Genomic DNA, 17,861 nt, shown 5'->3' with positions numbered 1-17,861 from the left:
ATGACAATAAAGATATATTCTATTCTATTCTATACTAATAGTTTTTTTTTGTAATAATTTCGCAATTGATCGGTAAAGTCCCAAAGAGACAAAAATCATGTTTTTGTCCCTCATAAGGATTGTGAACGATAGGCAGCATTCCAAAAAAAGGGCAGCTCCCTTTTAAGACATTTTTTTTCAACATCAGTAAAATGGCATATGGTATATTGCAATAAAAATAAATATTTCTTTGCTGTTTGACCATTTGATGACTTTCTTTCATTAAGCACCATGGCTTCCTTACATTTTGATATCTATTAAGTGGTTTGTTGAGTTATGGCTGTATCTCTCTAGGTCCCTTGTGTGTTTGTGAATGACAGGAAGAAAAGCTCTGACTTGACTCGGTGGAATTATTTTGGCACCACCTGTGGGTTGCCATCTATAAGTAAATTTTTAGTCCCTTATATATGACTGTCTCTGTTTACTTTTTCCAAGGGAAAAACATTGTCTTGTATTTAGGCGGTACATCCTCACCTCAATTTATGAGTGACTATTTTATAGTCGTAATATAAACCAAAAGAACAGTGGCTTTGGTCACTCATTGCTCTCTATAGTGGTGGAGTTTGTGTACATTTTCAGGTGTGTGGGAGGCAATTCGTCTAGTTATTGCCTAAGTAAACATGTTTAGCCAAATATTCAAAATAAAAGACAGCCTTCAAGGGTGGATGATGCAAATAATACACAATACTGAGTAATATAGGAAGAGAAGAGCTATAAATGTCATCATGCAGATAAAAGCGCCTTCCACCAAAAAAGAAAGATGATAGTTTGGTGCAGTTATGATATATTTGTACTGCAGTAAATACATCCCCCATGTACATTATTATTACAGTATGGATTACAAAAAAGTTCATGTTGATAATCACAGTACAGGCATGACTCACTTCATCTTCAGTCCTGCAATGATTCACACTGACGGATTCTCCAGGGACTTGAATGGAAGGTCACTTCTAGGACACCACCATCACTGTATGACATGTTCAACACGGCTATGATAAAATATTGAGAAGCAATATGATGTACATTCACATGACCAAACGGACATCTAAAAAAGCCCAGCAATTTTAGGGAAATGAACAATTCACACCAAAGCACTTACCGTAAATGGGCAAATGTTGAAAATAAGAAAACGGTCGCAAACATTCTTATACCAGCATACATTGGTCATGAATAATTTCATACAAGAGCAAAACATAACAATTACACAGTACCGATGCAAATATAATTCCGCTACCGCTAAAATGACATCACTGAACAAGAAGTCAAATCGAACGAACAAAAACAGACATCATGTTACGAAGCTAGGGATGTGCCAGTCGATCAGCCGATTTTTAAGATAAAGTATGTGCCAATGCCGATAATTGCCTTTTAATGCCGATCACAAAAGCCATTACCCTCTGGCTGACAATGTAATTATTTGTGTTACCTCTGCTGACAAGTGTCTAGTAGCTAATTCTGTGTCTCTATTCTCAGTGTGGAGACGCTCCTCTAGGCTAATAATGATTACCTCCATTGCTGTAAATTAAATTAATTTCTTAGTAACCTAATTATTATGACCATGTATTATTATTACTAGAGGATGGGGGAAAACATGTTACACATTGAGTAAGCAAGCAGAAACAGACATGCCAATTTCTAAGATAGCTGCTAAAATAGCTTGAAACAACAAGAAATAAGTGCTTAGTAAACTTAAAGAAGTGTGAATGGAACCGCGTTGCAGCAGAAAGTAACCAACTATTGACAGGAAATCAACAAGTAAATTAATTTAATAATAATAATGATAAATAATAAACTAGCTGAGATAGGCTCCAGCACCCCCCGCGACCCCAAAAGGGAATAAGCGGTAGAAAATGGATGGATGAATAATACTGCAACTATTGTGCTCTGTTGTTGTGTGTAGCGGCCAGACTACACGTAAGAGGATAGCTCGATCCATAACTCGGCGGTGTTGATATCAAGCGTAGTATTAGTATATGATCGATAGGTATAAGATTTACCGGTACATTTTTGTTTTCACACAATCATTTGTCGTTCATGTTTACAAACGTCCCTGGACACAGGAGGATTTTGAGGGCAAACATGTTGTGATTTAAATGAGTAGTAGATAGAGGTTTTTACTTTTGTTTAGGTATTGTGTAATATTGACTTTGTTTTGCAAAAATAATTGTATGTGATGAAAAAGAATAAGGAATTAGTTTACATATTGTGTTGTAGAAATGACGAAAGATAAAAGAGACATTTTATTTCCAAATGAGAAAGGTGCAATCTTTTGTATGATTTAACTGTCCCTTTTTTAATGAGGACTATAATATATATGTTTTATGCAACGGAAAATGTATATATGGTGAAATTGAAATAAGAAAGGAATTTACATGTACAATAGTAATTATCCATCTGTAAACTTGGGATGTAAAACAATATGAAAATTGCATATCATGTTTATTATGATCAAACATTATCACTGTTATCATTATCACCTCCAAAGACATGCACCTGGTGATAGGTTGATTGGCTAAATTGGCCCTAGTGTGTGAATTTGAGTGTGAATGTTGTCTGTCTATCTGCGTTGGCTCCGCGGTAGGAAATGGATGGATGGATGGATTGTGTTGATATTGTAACACTGTCAATAGAACTCATTAAAAAAAATTAAACAAACTACAGTTAATGCATATGTGATCGGTATCGGCCAATCTCACTCATGGACGATTGCTATCGGACTCAGCAGCATAAAAACCTGCTTGGAACATCCCACAAAACATGTCTTACCTTTTGTTTTCTGTTCATAAGTTTGTTTGATATAATTGAATATTTGGCTATTGGCTAATGACTTATTTGGGTTTACGTTGAAATGATTCCGACCAGAAATAATTCAGTTCTCTCTACGATTCTCTCTATGGAAACTATGTTGTATGCAAATTTACCTCATGCAAAATTGGAGACAATACCTGGATTCTATTGCCTGTAAGCTTTTGAAAGAGGGGGTATTTTATTCAAATTGGACAATGGGCTCTGATCATGGGACAGCAATACACTGAGAAATGGTTTAGAGTAGGTTTTTATTAGTGCCAAACAGTAATCTCTAGGGATGGGTGATATGGTTTAAAATCTATATCGCAATATACAGGGGGGCCATACATTCTCTTTATAATTTAAAGCAATTATTACAAAAGCAGTTGATAAGTTGTCTTAACCAGATAAGTTATATTGTAATAAGTGTTTATCAATTGAAATTGTTCAAATAGGACTGCATGGTCGTCGAATTCTCAATCAAACAATTTCAAACCGGTGGATTGGTTGGGATTGGGAAAATCCTAGGCCGCCACGTTCACCAAATATCACTCCCTTAAACTTCTTTCTATGGGGTTAGGTTAAAGATATCGTGCATTGAACAAAGATACAGAATGTTATTTTTTTTTAAGCAAAATATTTCTGATGCCACTGCCACCATTGATGAAGCTATCCTACAGCGAACATGGCAATGGTAAATAGTAAATGGTCTGTATTTATAAAACAAGCCAATAATACCCTACAGTGTAATACAAAATATGTTCCCCTTTTACAAGAATCATCAAAATATTCCCTTCTTTTCATACCAAGCTCATGTTAAACCTGTGGATGTAGAGACAATTGGTCTGCATGAATGGCACTGACAGAGAATGGAATAATTCATCAAATCATCTAGATATCTGGTAATATCTTCTTAGTTAAACATAATAACTCAAGCAGATGAGGCAATGAAAACTAAAGTCAATATAAGTAAAAGTAGCTTCCATCCATCCATTGTCTACCGCTTGACCCGTTCGGGGTCACGGGGGTGCTGGAGCGGAAGGCGGAAAGCGGTGTACACCCTGTACAAGTCGCCAGCTCATCACAGGGCCAACACAGATAGACAAACAACATTCACACACTAGGGCCAATTTGGTGTTGCAAAATCAACCTATCCCCAGGTGCATGTCTTTGGAGGTGGGAGGAAGCCGGAGTACCCGGAGGAAACCCACGCAGACACTGGGAGAACATGCAAACTCCACACAGAAAGATCCCGAGCCCAGGATTGAACCTGGACCTTCGTCTTGTGAGGCACACACACTACACTAGGTAAAAAAAAATAACAATAAGAGAATTGTCCTGAGATAGCAGACCATGTTTAGCCAATGCTAGACATGCCAAATAGTGGCATATTGGCAGTTATGTTATCGTGTTCAATTCAATTCTGGCTGTAAAACACAAAGGATGATGGTACCTTTCATGACTTGTCTTCATTTTTCTCCCTGGAATGCCTGCGCTTCCCTTGCTGATGTCATAAGCTACTCTCGCCATGGTAACACAACAAACTCCCTCACGCGCAGTCAATGCGTTCAATGTCTGTGTGTGGGTTTATACGTGTGTGTGTGTGTGTGTGTGTTCAGATGTGATTATATGAGGATAGCTTTATCTGGAGGAGAAAAGGCGAAAAGAGGGATCTGTGTAAAAGCTTTTAAGGCCCTTGTGTTAAATGTTATTGTCTAAAACCTTGGACGTATCTTTGTGTTAATGCATCTGATTGCTATAGGAACATTGCAAAGTTCTCTCGACCGTAATAGATTGGAGAATTACATTGGAGTGAATGTGTACAAATTCCGCAAAGAACACCAGGGCCATGGAGACCAATAAAGCATCAAAGGTACTTTATCATTACTGCGCTTGACTTTGTGCATTCGTATAAATCATGACCAAGGAGTATTCATTAAAAGCTGCAGTGCCATTTAATCTCCCTGTAGATCAAAAGGCCAGGGGAAACCAGAATGGATAGATCCCACTGTGGGTCAATACACATTTTATTTTGTTAAGAATATTTATGACAGCCTGTCATGACAGAAAATTTATGAAATTACATTGACTGAATTTAATACTTAAAGTTACCGACCGAATACAGTTGGTACTACTGGGTGTTGATTCACGTACATCCAATGGTGCCATATTACGATACCTGTTGCACGTGACTTCACATCCGCAAGTATGCCTGATAGAAAACACTTGAACTTCCACTTCCACTATTCCAAATGCGCTAGCTCGATGCTGTTTTATATTGGTATGCTACTGATTAGTATTGGCAACTTTACATGGCGATTTCAACACCTTCAAATTTGGTAATGAAAACTACACCGAAGATGCACGATACAATCAAACAGACATTGGCTTGGAACACCGCAGAGGCCACTACAGTGTATATGGGTGTTAAAATTATGTTTTTGTTTTATTAATTATCTATGCATGATTCAATCGTATGTGCCCAATTATATTATAATATATATACAATGTATAATAATATATGAATTATGTATATTAATGATATATTATATAATATTCATTATTTATTAATTCATTTATTATGTATTACTAATTTTTTGTTTTTCATTACGTTTTACTTTTGTTGTTGTGTGTAAAAATGGCACCGCTTAAAGGGGAACTGCACTTTTTTGGGAATTTTGTCCATCGTTCACAATCATTATAAAGACATGACAACAGATGGAATTTTTTGATGCATTCTATCTCGTAAATAAACACAAATAAAAGTACGCTCACAGCGGAGCAAATGGGTGGTCCTCTATTTCGCCCATAAAATCCAATAAATAACCACTCAAAAACATTTTGTGAATTGAATATCAACCAAGTATTAGTGATATTGTTATTATAAGTGCTAACACAGACAAACTATTTATAGCGGCGCTGTGATCACAAGCCTGTGCACAATTTTGACATGATCGACCGGCGAGGTGTTTCCTCCCTTCCTTGCTCCTTGGAAGTTTATTGTAGCTCATAAATAATGCATCTCACCTGGACAGAGGAAGTCTGAAGAAGTATTCCGACAAGTTGGTACACTCTGACAGCCATTTAGGACCCGAAAATGGCGAGAACGACATGAAAAGACGCTTGGACCCCCCCGCCCAACCCCCTTCCTTTGTGAGAATTATGGTCATTCTTCATCTAAATGGGAATATATGAACATCCTAGCAGTCAGCATCCGAATGACAGCAGACATTACAAATTAAGTGATGTTTTATTATGTTTGTTGGCTCTCACAAAGTCTTCATTGAGCAGTAATCAGTAATAAAGAAAAAAAAAGCGAACATGGCGATGCGTTTTTTTAATTAATGCTTAAAATTATCAAAATATATAAATATTAAATCTTATTATAAATGTGCCTGTTACTACATTACATTGATTGAGACTTTTATTAGTAGGTTGCACAGTGAAGTACATATTCCGTACAATTGACCACTAAATGGTAACACCTGAATAAGTTTTTCAACTTGTTTAAGTCGGGGTCCACTTAAATTGATTCATGATACTTTTGTTGCTGTGAGTATATACTTACATCATGTATATAAAACCTCAATGGAGGTGTTTGAATGTTTTTAAGGGCTTTATAGGCGGAACAGACGCCAACATTTGGCGTTTGAATTTGTCGTCCATGCACTTTTATCAAAGGTTGATACTTGGCAATGACTTGGTTGGGAAAAAGTTCTGTGCTGTTGAGACTGTCAACATGGACTGCAGCAGGTTCCACTTCTATGCGTTGATTTAAAGATAATATACACGTTATTGCCCATCGCGCACATCACTATATTGTTTAACAATATATTGTTATGTACCAGTCTTCTCTGGAAAGACAACATTTCCCTAATAGCCAATTATTGTGTTTTTATGTGAACAGATAGTTTTTAAAACTCCACTCGCGAAAATGTATATATATATTTTTTTATTGGTGAGGAGGAAATGTGCTCTTGAGAAAAATACCCCTTGTAGTTCATTCCTTCTTGTAAGTTGGATTTTCTGAATATCAGTAGACAAAGGCAATTTCAGGGTGTCTTCCGGAAAAGTTGGCAGGTCTGCCAAAGTGCTCCCACAAACAGACCTATTCAATGCCACAGACACATCCTCTATATATAACTGCCCGGCTCAGCTGGTGGCAGAAATCCTTATTTTTTCAACTTCAACTGTTTGCGATACGGCCTGAAAATAAAATGTTCTACTTTTTCACAAAAAAATGTATACTTAAAAAACACACAAAAAAGCAATAAATACAAATGGCAGAGATAATTCAAAACTACTTTTTATTTTATTTGTTAAAAACTAGTAGTTTGAAAGGACATTGCAAATAGTGCATCATCTCTAGTAAAATTTTAAAAACAACACTCCAAACTAGATTTTTTTCATAACACGTTGAACAAAATCCGCTGGTAAAAGGAAACTGTTTCAAGTTATATTTCAACATTTATTTGTCAAATTAAATAAATAAATTTAAAATAAGCAAACAAAGCTCAGGGCAAATTTCTGCAACTTTCCTGAGGATTATTTCAAGTCTTTGTATACATAAAAAGGTGGCGGTTAGCATTAGGAACTGAGGCAGAGCGATTACAGTAATTCTATAACACATTCTATTATGCGCTCATGTGTGCATGTGCGTGTCCACCGTGCTGGGCCCTGCCCCATCTCTTTAAGAAGAGAGGAAGTGTATAAAACTTGAGTGCGGATCACATAAGCCAAACAAATCATATATTATATGTCAAAACAAGTGAGCCCATGCACGGCATAGATTGTGGTGCAAAAATAAGTGAAGTTCTATATACATCATAGGTGAGTAACGGTATGATCTAATCACAGATTGGAAGATACCTCTGTTTTAAAGGTTCATTTTTGGTACAGTAAGGGAACAAAACTGCTTAGTTTTAGTGCTTTTCAAAGTAAAAAAAAAACTGCAAAAACCCTCAGGTACAAAGAATGTAACAATATAAAAAGTTAATATCATGGTGATACACACTAAATATTTTTAACCAAGTTTTGTTTAAAAAATAAAATGAAATAAATAGGTCACAAATATACTTTCTTTGCAGAAGAAACTAAATATTGTTCTGTCTTCTTCAGAGACGTTATTTTTAGTGTTTAAATATCTTGATATTTTCCATTTTAATTTGTAAGAGGTTTTACAGTGCTTTTTTTTAATGATAAAAGCAAAATGGTGTTGTACGCTTCACTTCTGGTTTATGTGACATCACTTCCTGTTGAAAACATGTCAACATCCGTGTCAGTTTGATCACTCTGTACTAAGAGGGCAAAGTCTGTCGGTTCATTGTGCACAATTGAATATCTAGTTGCTCAGACAGCACGTGTTTGTATACGTTTAAATTGGGATATGTGGTTTCTTATTAGAGAAAGACGTTAATGTCTCTTGTTTACATATTTGCATTTAATCTGGCTAGCAAGCTAGTGCTAGCCGGTCCGTGAGATTTATCAAAGTGCGATTATTAATCACAGTTTTACGATAATTTTAACTTGAAATATTAATACTAACAGTCGGGAATTTTACTGTGGTTATAATTTTTCCGTTCAGGGTTTCCCATTGATTGTGGCGGCTTGACACGGCAAAATACTAGCCGCCACACTGTGAAAACAAATTAATGTAATATAAAGTGTTTTAGTGTCCAGAAGAAGACACACAAAGTATGACACTCTTTTTAACTTTTATTGCCAATCTCATGCTGACAACCAGCCCCGTTCCAGCATGTTATCCATTCAGTAACACTGCCTCATTCTCCGTCAACACAGTGTGTTCAAGACAATGAGAACAATTAACATCATAACACACGAAAATACAATTACAGTAAAGAGTAAAGCCGCTGCTCCTCCACATCGAGAGGAGCCAGATGAGGTGTTACGGGCACCTGGTCACAATGTCCCCCGAACACCTCCCTAATGAGGTGTTTGGGCGCGTCTGACTGATAAGAGACCACAGGAAAGACCCAGGACACGGTGAAAAGACTATGTCTCACAGCTAGCCTGGGAACGCCTCGGGATCCCAGGGGAAGAGCTGGACGAAGAAGCTGGGGAGAGGGAAATCTGTGCTTCTCTGCTTAGGCTGATGCCCCCGCGACCTGACTTCGGATAAGCGGAAGAAGATAGATGGATGGCTGGAGGTCGTTGCAGTATGAATGGATATATATAGTTTATTATTTGCGTACTATTGACTAGTGATGCACCAAAAAATTGGGCCGCCAAAAAAGACTTTGCACAGCACTGGATTGTCTATGACAGAGGCAGGTCTGTGATGTGGACATACTTAAACAGGGACAGAAGTTGAGTCTCTAGTAATAATAAACCCAGAAATAAAAGGATTGGAGAAATCTCTCGAAAAAACATTCTCAACAAAGTACGGTACATTGCACAATAAGCAGCAAAAATAGAAAAATACAGCAAAACGATATTATGTAAGAAAAAAAATATAAGTTAATACTAATTAATAATAACACAGATTTGTTTTAAATGTATGTATACATTTCTTTGCCTTTTTAAAGAAAATATATACATCGTAACGTCCTAGCCACTCCTCGACCGCCGCAGATATGTTGGCAATCTAGGGAAAAGCCTGCTGATTGCCGTTACATCCCTACCCGAAATTAATGTTCCGTACGGAAAAATCTGATTACAAATACATGTACCGTTACACCCTGAGTGCTATACAGCAAACATTTAAGGGGCCCTATCCAGCTCATTTCAGGGGCTTTTAGAATGATAATAAAAAATAAAAAGCTTAAGGGTGTGAACAGGGCTAATCCGCATTCTTTTCCTTTTGGCTGAAATCCTCAGATCCCGCAGCCTCCTCCCAGATCGTGCCAACTCTGTTGTGATTGGTCAGCGGTCAAGGGTCGGTCGGCTCTAGCATTTTTCTTCATATTGATTGATCGTCTTTGAAATCTTTGACTCTTGTGGTATCATTTTGAAAGCGAAACATAACATCAAATCCCTGGTGCCCCATTCACTAAGCTGCTCTGACTCCGAGGGACACGAGAGACTGCAAAGATCTGTGAAGGGAACGTTGTCATAAATATAGCTTCTTTATAAATCTGTTACTTTATATTCATTTTTCCGTAGCACGTCTTTTGAGTGAAGTCATCCTGATCCTGGCATGGTCACTCATCCATTATCTTTAGTAAACTTTGTCAGTGTTTCCAAATATTGTCAACAATAGCTCAAATGTTTTGCCATCTCATTCCAGCACAATAGTGCCACAAAAAAGGTTGAAACAGCAGCAGGACTTCCTGGTTTTTTGTTTTTTTTTTAAGAGTAATGTCAGTGTGAGTAAACAGATACACAACACAAAGACAACACCTAATTATACTCAACCAATTGTCTACAAGTATGACATTATATTAGATATTATGTTTAACATGTCTTATCAAGAGGATGATAGTTCGTAAAGTAGTGAGGCAGTTAAAGCAAATCAGTTGGAGAGAAAAATAGCTCAGGTGAGGTCATAAATTAATTAGTGGAATACCTATGTTTAACATAAACCATTTTAACAATGCGAAGAACTTGTCCCAAAGTCAGAGAAGAAGTAGGAGCGCCAGGGGGAACTTCAGGGTGTGAGGTAAGATTATTAGAAACACATCCAGAAAGGACAACAGGTGAGGACTGAAAAGGCATTTTGAATATTTCATTGTTTCCACATTTTACACAGTAAAGGGTTTTAGGTTAGGTAATGAGGTAAACATTTTCTGTCAGGGTTTCAATATGTGTGTGCCGCTCCGAATGTTGAACTCATTCTTACGCCCTTAAAGGGGAACTCCACTTTTTTTTTTAGAATTTTGCCTATCATTCAAAATCACTATGTAAGACAAGAACACATACGTTTTTCTTTTATATATGCATTCTAAATCGTAAAAGAAACAATAGCAAAAGTCAGCTAACAATGGAGTCAATGGGAGTTGCTCTATTCTAACTGTATAGCACTTTAAAAACATTCACACACCTCTACTATTGTTTTATATACACACTGTAAGTAAACATTTAATATAGTAACAGGCACATTCATAATATGTAATATTTATGTATTTTACCCATTTTAGGCATACGGCGACGTATTCATTTTACAGAAGTATCACAAAGTTCGCCTTTTCCTTTAACAAAAACAGTAGTACTTCTAACAGCATACTTAATGAGAGACAACAAAGACTACTTCGGGACAAATTATGACTGCTAAAAATAGAACTTCTGCATTAGCGCTTAAAATAACAATATCGCTAATAACCAGATATTAACAGTAAATGAACAAGTAGATTAACAATTTGTCCATTTATTTTCTAACGTTTGTCCCTCATAATTAAAAAAAAATGGGACACGACACAATGTGACTGCATACGTCAGCAGTCAAATTAGGAGCCTTTGTAACCCATTTGCTTACTTACTACTAAAAGAAAAGTTATCTAGTATGTTACTGCCATTTTATTTCCATGTTGTAAAAATTTTCTTTGAGTGCAATAAGAAAATATGTTTAATGTATCATAAGATTTTTTGTTAAAGTAAAACCAATAACGAAATGTTTTGTACATTTTGCTACTGCTACCTATATCAAAATATCGGTAACGGAACAACATTAGTCAGATTAGTCCGCAGAGTTCACAGTCAACCATCTCCCGTTCTCCTGGTGCCTGAGATTTCTGCATATACAGTATGAGTAGGCTGAGTGTTTAAGTTAAATAAGAGTGGGTGGTTTGAGGGGAAATAAATAATTGAAAACATATGGCTTCCGTCTGCTCAGAACACAATGTTCTTGCTGTAATAGGACAGCGAACGGATCTACGGATCTGCGCCACAAAGTCTAGTTTCGCTTTTCTGGTGACCAGCTTTGCTCTTTTGGGTACCACAAGAAGTCACATGCATGCACTCTAAAAAAAATACAGACTCTGGCAGCATGGGCCCTAAAATAGAACGCAAAAAAGGATTCCTTAAATACAGTATAATTATTTTCTAAGTTTATGCAGTAAAGTTTATAAGACAATAGCTTTATGCGGAGCGATTCTTGTAGACATGCTGTAGCAAAGTCTGCAAAATGCCTGACAGATGGATGTAACACTGGAATTATTTGAACAGTAGTTCTCAAACTTTTTCCACCGAGGACCACCTCAAAAAACACTTGGCTCTTCTAGTACCACCATAATGACCAACACTAAAATACAGTAGCATAGTAGGCTTAAGTATTCATTAAAATTAAGGAAGAGGCTTTATCTAACAAGCATATATTTAATATTTTGGCCGATGTAACATCACACACAGTTTGAACAGTAACACTGTGTTTAAATACAGGAACATAAAAAAATAATCCCTTAATTAAAGTGTTTCTTTAGCGTACCACTTGTTGGGGAATTTCTGGTATAGAACAATCAGTCCAGAGGGCAAACTGGATTGTATTATTTTAAGAAATAGGGTAAACACAAATGTTGTTTTGCACATTTTAAAATCAAAATGGGTTGCTAACGGGAATCACAACTTATCAACAACGTATCATTAGAACCTTATAATTATTTATTTATTATTTATCTATTTGTTTGTGTTTTTTGATTGACTGCAAGAAGTGAACCAACAAATGTGCTATGAATTCGTAAAAGGGGTAGGATTAAATAAGATCTGCTTCTTCCTACTCCTTTTAGGACACGTTGCAATGAGAAACTGTAAATATGAGATGTGCAATACTGTGCATGTTCGAAATAAAAAATAATACCATAACTATAACAATAGTGTTTATGGTGGTTTAATTGGAAAAGTGACTGTTTTTGTTCTGACTACAAATCAAATGCAGCTAATTTAATTGATATTAAAATAAATTAATCATTTTAATAAACTTTGACATTTGTTTGGGGGGGATGCAAACAGGTTGGATGTGTTGTAAATAAATGAAAGAACAACAATAACTCTTGCTGTTGCTGTTGCCTATTAAGTTAAAGTTAAAGTTCAAGTACCAAGGATTGTCTCACACACACACTAGGTGTGGTGAAATTAACCTCTGCATTTGACCCATCCCCTTGTTCCACCCCCTGGGGGGTGAGGGGAGCAGTGAGCAGCAGCGGTGGCCGCGCCCGGGAATCATTTTGGTGTTTTAACCCAGTGTTTTTCAACCACTGTGCCGCGGCACACTAGTGTACCGTGAGATATTGTGTGGTGTGCCGTGGGAGATTATGTAATTTCACCTAATTGGGTTAAAAATATTTTTTGCAAACCAGTAATTATAATCCGCAAATGTGCCATTGTTGAGTGTCTGTGCTGTCTAGAGATCGGCTGACTAACCGTGTAATACTTTTCCATATCAGTAGGTGGCAGCAGGTAGCTAATTGCTTTGTAGATGTCGGGAACATGGTTTGTCGTGATCACAATATGCAGACGACAGCGGGAGGCAGCGTACAGGTAAAAGGGTATCTAATGCTTAAACCAAAAATAAACAAAAGGCAAGTGCCGCTAAGAAAAGGCATTGAAACTTAGGGATGGCTATGCAAAACGAAGCTAAAACTGAACTGGCTGCAAAGTAAACGAAAACAGAATGCTGGACGACAGCAAAGACTTACAGCGTGTGGAGCAGCAGACGGCGTCCACAAAGTACATCCGTACATGACATGACAATCAACAACAAAATAGGAGCGCAGGACAAGAAGTAAACCACTACAGACAGGAAAACACCAAAAACTCCAAATAAGTCACGGCATGATATGACAGGTCATGACAGTACACCTACTTTGAGACAAGAGCTATAGTGATGCATGGTTGGTTATGGTTTGAATTCATATCCAACAATTGCGAGAACAACTTTTTATTGTCAATATCGACTGCTGAGTTTTAATTTTTAAATTTTTACTGCTGGTGGTGTGCCTCGAGATTTTTTCAATGAAAAAAATGGCTCAGAAAAGGTTGAAAAACACTGATTTAACCCCCAATTCCAACCCTTGATGCTGAGTGCCAAGTAGGGAGATAATGGGTCCCATTTTTATAGTCTTTGGTATTGATACATTACAGTGACTGTTTTTCAACCTTTTTTGAGCAGAGGCACTTTTTTTGCGTTGAAAAAATCAGGAGAAATCAGCAGAAATGATTAAAAAACAAAACTCAGTTGACAGTAAAAAGTCGTTGTAGCAATTGTTGGATATGACTTTAAACCATAACCAACCATGCATCAATATAGCTCTTGTCTTTAAGTAGGTGTCACATCACGCCGTGACTTATTTTGAGTTTTTTGGTCTTGTCTTGCGCTCCTATTTTGGTGGCTTTTTATTTTTTGGGGGTATTTTCCTGTAGCAGTTTCATGTCTTCCTTAGAGCGATATTTCCCGCATTTACTTTGTTTTAGCAATCAAGAATATTTCAGTTGTTTTTATCCTTCTTTGTGGGGACATTGTTGATTGTCATGTCATGTTCGGATGTACATTGTGGACGCCGTCTTTGCTCCGCAGTAAGTCTTTGCTGTCGTCCAGCATTCTGTTTTTGCAGCCGGTTGATTGATTGATTGATCGAAACTTTTATCAGTAGATTGCACAGCACAGTACATATTCCGTACAATTGACCACTAAATTGTAACACCCGAATACGTTTTTCAACTTGTTTAAGTCGGGGTCCACGTTAATCAATTTGTGGTACAAATATATACTATCAGCATAATACAGTCATCATACAAGTTTATCATCTGAGAAATGGACATTGTAACAGTGTAAGTCTCACTTCGTAGGATATGTACAGCCAGCAGTGAACATAGTGAGCTCAGAAAGCATAAGAACAAGTATATATATTTGATTATTTACAATCCGGGGAGGTGGGATGTGGTGGGGGGACAGGGTTAGGCTAGGGTTGTAGCTGCCTGGAGGTGTTTCAAGTTTCAAGTTTCAAGTTTATTCACAATACCATATAACAATTACAATAGCAGTGAATATCATCATTTAAAGATGTTGGTACGTGAAAGGGTCCCCCAAATAAACTAGAAGAAGCTTTTGACAGGGGGTCCAGAGGACAGTATATACATGGAATGATGAAACATGGTAGCAAGCACAACAACAAAAAACAACAAAAACAACGCTATATGATTAACACAAGATAATAGTACTAAAGCAAGCATACACATACATACATACATTCATTCAACCATGCAAAACCCAACAATAGTCTACCCCACATGAGGCATTAAATATAGGTGGTTAATAGGTAAGTTTTCAGTTTCTTTTTGAAGTTGGAGAATGGATACAGCATCTTGAGGCTCTCATTAAGCCGGTTCCAAATCTTTGGTCCCCTGCATACAACACTTGTGTTCTTTCAGTTCAGTTTTAGTTCCGTTCTGCATAGCCTTCCCTAAGCTTCAATCACCTTTTGTTTATACTTGGTTTAAGCATTAGACACCTTTTTACCTTCACACTGCCTCCCGCTGCTTCCGACATATACAAAGCAATTAGCTACCAGCTGCCACCTAGTGATATGGAAGAGTATTACACGGTTACTCTGCCAAGTTCTAGACAGCACCGACACTCAACAACAACACATAATTCGCAGACTATAATTACTGGTTTGCAAAAAATATCTTTAACCCAAATAGGTGAAATTAGATAATCTCCCACGGCACACCTGTGGTTGAAAAACACTGATTTAACCCCCAATTCCAACCCAAATGCTGAGTGCCAAGCAGGGTCCCATTTTTATAGTCTTTGGTATTGATACATTACACAGTATAAAATAGCAATAATAATGTTTTTCCATGTGGATAAGAAGTGACTTACAGCACACTGGTGGTCAGCGGGATGTCTGCGGCTCCGGGGGCCCTCTCCAGGCCGACGTTGGAGCAGTTGACCACGCAGGACTGCTGGAGCCCCGCCGGCGTGCAGCTGCAGTTGGCCGGACAAGGACTGCAGCTCGCCGCCTGCGAGCCGAGGCTCCATGGCTCCAGGCAGCAGAGGGCCACCAGCAGACTGGAGAAGAAGTAGAAGCTGGGCCCATAGACGCCATGTTTCCGCTTGGTTACAGTCGCTCCATTTCCACAAGGCATAGCTCACTCATATCTCATCGCTTCTGATGGTGGAAGTCCTTTCAAGCTGGGAAGAAACAAACCACTCAGGACCGAAGCCGACACACTTTTTAGCCTCGGATGTCATGTGAGGAGAGAGCCCGAGATAGCAAAGGTCCACCTTTTCTGAGAATATTTCTCGGGTTTTCTTGTTCTTCTGGAAAAACTAACGGAACGTCTCCGGGATTCTTTCTCTGAACTGAAAAAAAAAAAAAAGTTTTGGAACTTCCTCCTTGCTGCTCCTCCTTCGCCTACTCTTTCCACTCCATGCAATGCCACAAACCACCGCTAAGGGCTCCATGTACTTTAACTGAGTCATTGTTTATTTCCTATATCATATAATAATTGCACTCTGCACAATGCAACATTACCGATAATCACTTTTACTTTTGTATTTAGTGTAGATGTTTAATTATTGTTGGTTACTGTCAATACAATTATCATTTGTTTATTATTATTATAACTATTATCACAAAGGGCGTCACGGTGGAAGAGGGGTTAGTGCGTCTGCCTCACAATACGAAGGTCCTGAGTAGTCTTGGGTTCAATCCCGGGCTCGGGACCTTTCTGTGTGGAGTTTGCATGTTCTCCCCGTGACTGCGTGGGTTCCCTCCGGGTACTCCGGCTTCCTCCCACCTCCAAAGACATGCACCTGGGGATAAGTTGATTGGCAACACTAAATTGGCCCTAGTGTGTGAATGTGAGTGTGAATGTTGTCTGTCTATCTGTGTTGGCCCTGCGATGAGGTGGCGACTTGTCCAGGGTGTACCCCGCCTTCCGCCCGATTGTAGCTGAGATAGGCTCCAGCGCCCCCCGCGACCCCAAAGGGAATAAGCGGTAGAAAATGGATGGATGGATGGATATCACAAAGCCAGCAAATTATTGAATTATTGTTATGATTTGTAAAGTGTAGGGTGGGACTTAAAGGGCAACTGCACTTTTTTGGGAATTTTGCCTATCGTTCACAAACATTGTAAGAGAAAAGAAGATAAAACTTTTATTTTTTATTTTTTCGCATTCTAACATATAGAAATTGGATCGCTCTTGGTGGGTAACAATGCAGCCAGTGGTGTGCCGAAATCATCCATCCGCTTATTCGAGGTTGGGTCGTGGGGGCAGCAGCCTTATCAGAGAAGCCCAGACTCCCCTCTCCCCAGCCACTTCGTCCAGCTCCTCCCGGGGGATCCCGAGGCGTTCTCAGGCCAGCCGGGAGACATAGTCTTCCCAACGTGTCCTGGGTCTTGACCGTGGCCTGCTACCGGTCGGACGCACCCGAAATACCTCCCTGAGGAGGCGTTCGGGTGGCATCCTGACCAGATGCCCGAACCACCTCATCTGGCTCCTCTCGATGAGGAGGAGCAGCGGCTTTACTTTGAGCTCCTCCCGGATGGCAGAGCTTCTCACCCCTATCTCTAAGGGAGAGCCCCGCCAACCGGCAGAGGAAACTCATTTCTGCCGCTTGTACCCATGATTTTGTCCTTTCGGTCATAACCCAAAGCTCATGAGCATAGGTGAGGATGGGAACGTAGATCGACCAGTAAATTGAGAGCTTTGCCTTCCGGCTCAGCTCCTTAATCACCACAACGGATCGATACAGCGTCCGTATCACTGAAGACGCCGTACTGATCCGCCTGTCCATCTCACGATCCACTCTTCCCTCACTCGTGAACAAGACTCCAAGGTATTTGAACTCCCAACCCGGAGATGGCACTCCACCCTTTTCTGGGTGAGAACCATGGACTCAGACTTGGAGGTGCTGATTTTCATCCCAGTCGCTTCACACTCGGCTGCGAACCGATTTAGTGAGAGCTGAAGATCTTGGCCAGATGAAGCCATCAGGACCACATCATCTGCAAAAAGCAGAAACCTAATCCTGCAGCCACCAAACCGGATCCCCTCAACGCCCTGACTGCACCTAGAAATTATGTCCATAAAAGTCATGACCAGAATCTGTGACAAAGGGCAACCTTGGCGGAGTC

The 17,861-nt window shown here is 38.8% G+C and overlaps 1 protein-coding gene across 2 annotated transcripts in view; it reads right to left on the bottom strand.

The window, feature by feature from the left end:
• The window catches only part of pkd1a (polycystic kidney disease 1a), a 143,311-nt gene that overhangs the window by 105,280 nt on the left and 20,170 nt on the right, over nt 1–17,861 (bottom strand). The window contains exon 2 of one of the 2 annotated variants that reach the window (XM_061988148.2): nt 15,599–16,081. In XM_061988148.2, coding sequence (XP_061844132.2) covers nt 15,599–15,864 — 266 coding nt within the window. In that variant the 5' untranslated portion in view covers nt 15,865–16,081. The remainder of the gene's footprint in view (nt 1–15,598; nt 16,082–17,861) is intronic. The other variant, XM_061988150.2, reaches the window with a different exon arrangement.

This window comes from Nerophis lumbriciformis, linkage group LG27 (assembly GCF_033978685.3).
Source record: "Nerophis lumbriciformis linkage group LG27, RoL_Nlum_v2.1, whole genome shotgun sequence".
Classification (NCBI taxonomy): domain Eukaryota; kingdom Metazoa; phylum Chordata; class Actinopteri; order Syngnathiformes; family Syngnathidae; genus Nerophis; species Nerophis lumbriciformis.
This window is presented reverse-complemented; position numbering and strand designations above follow the sequence as displayed.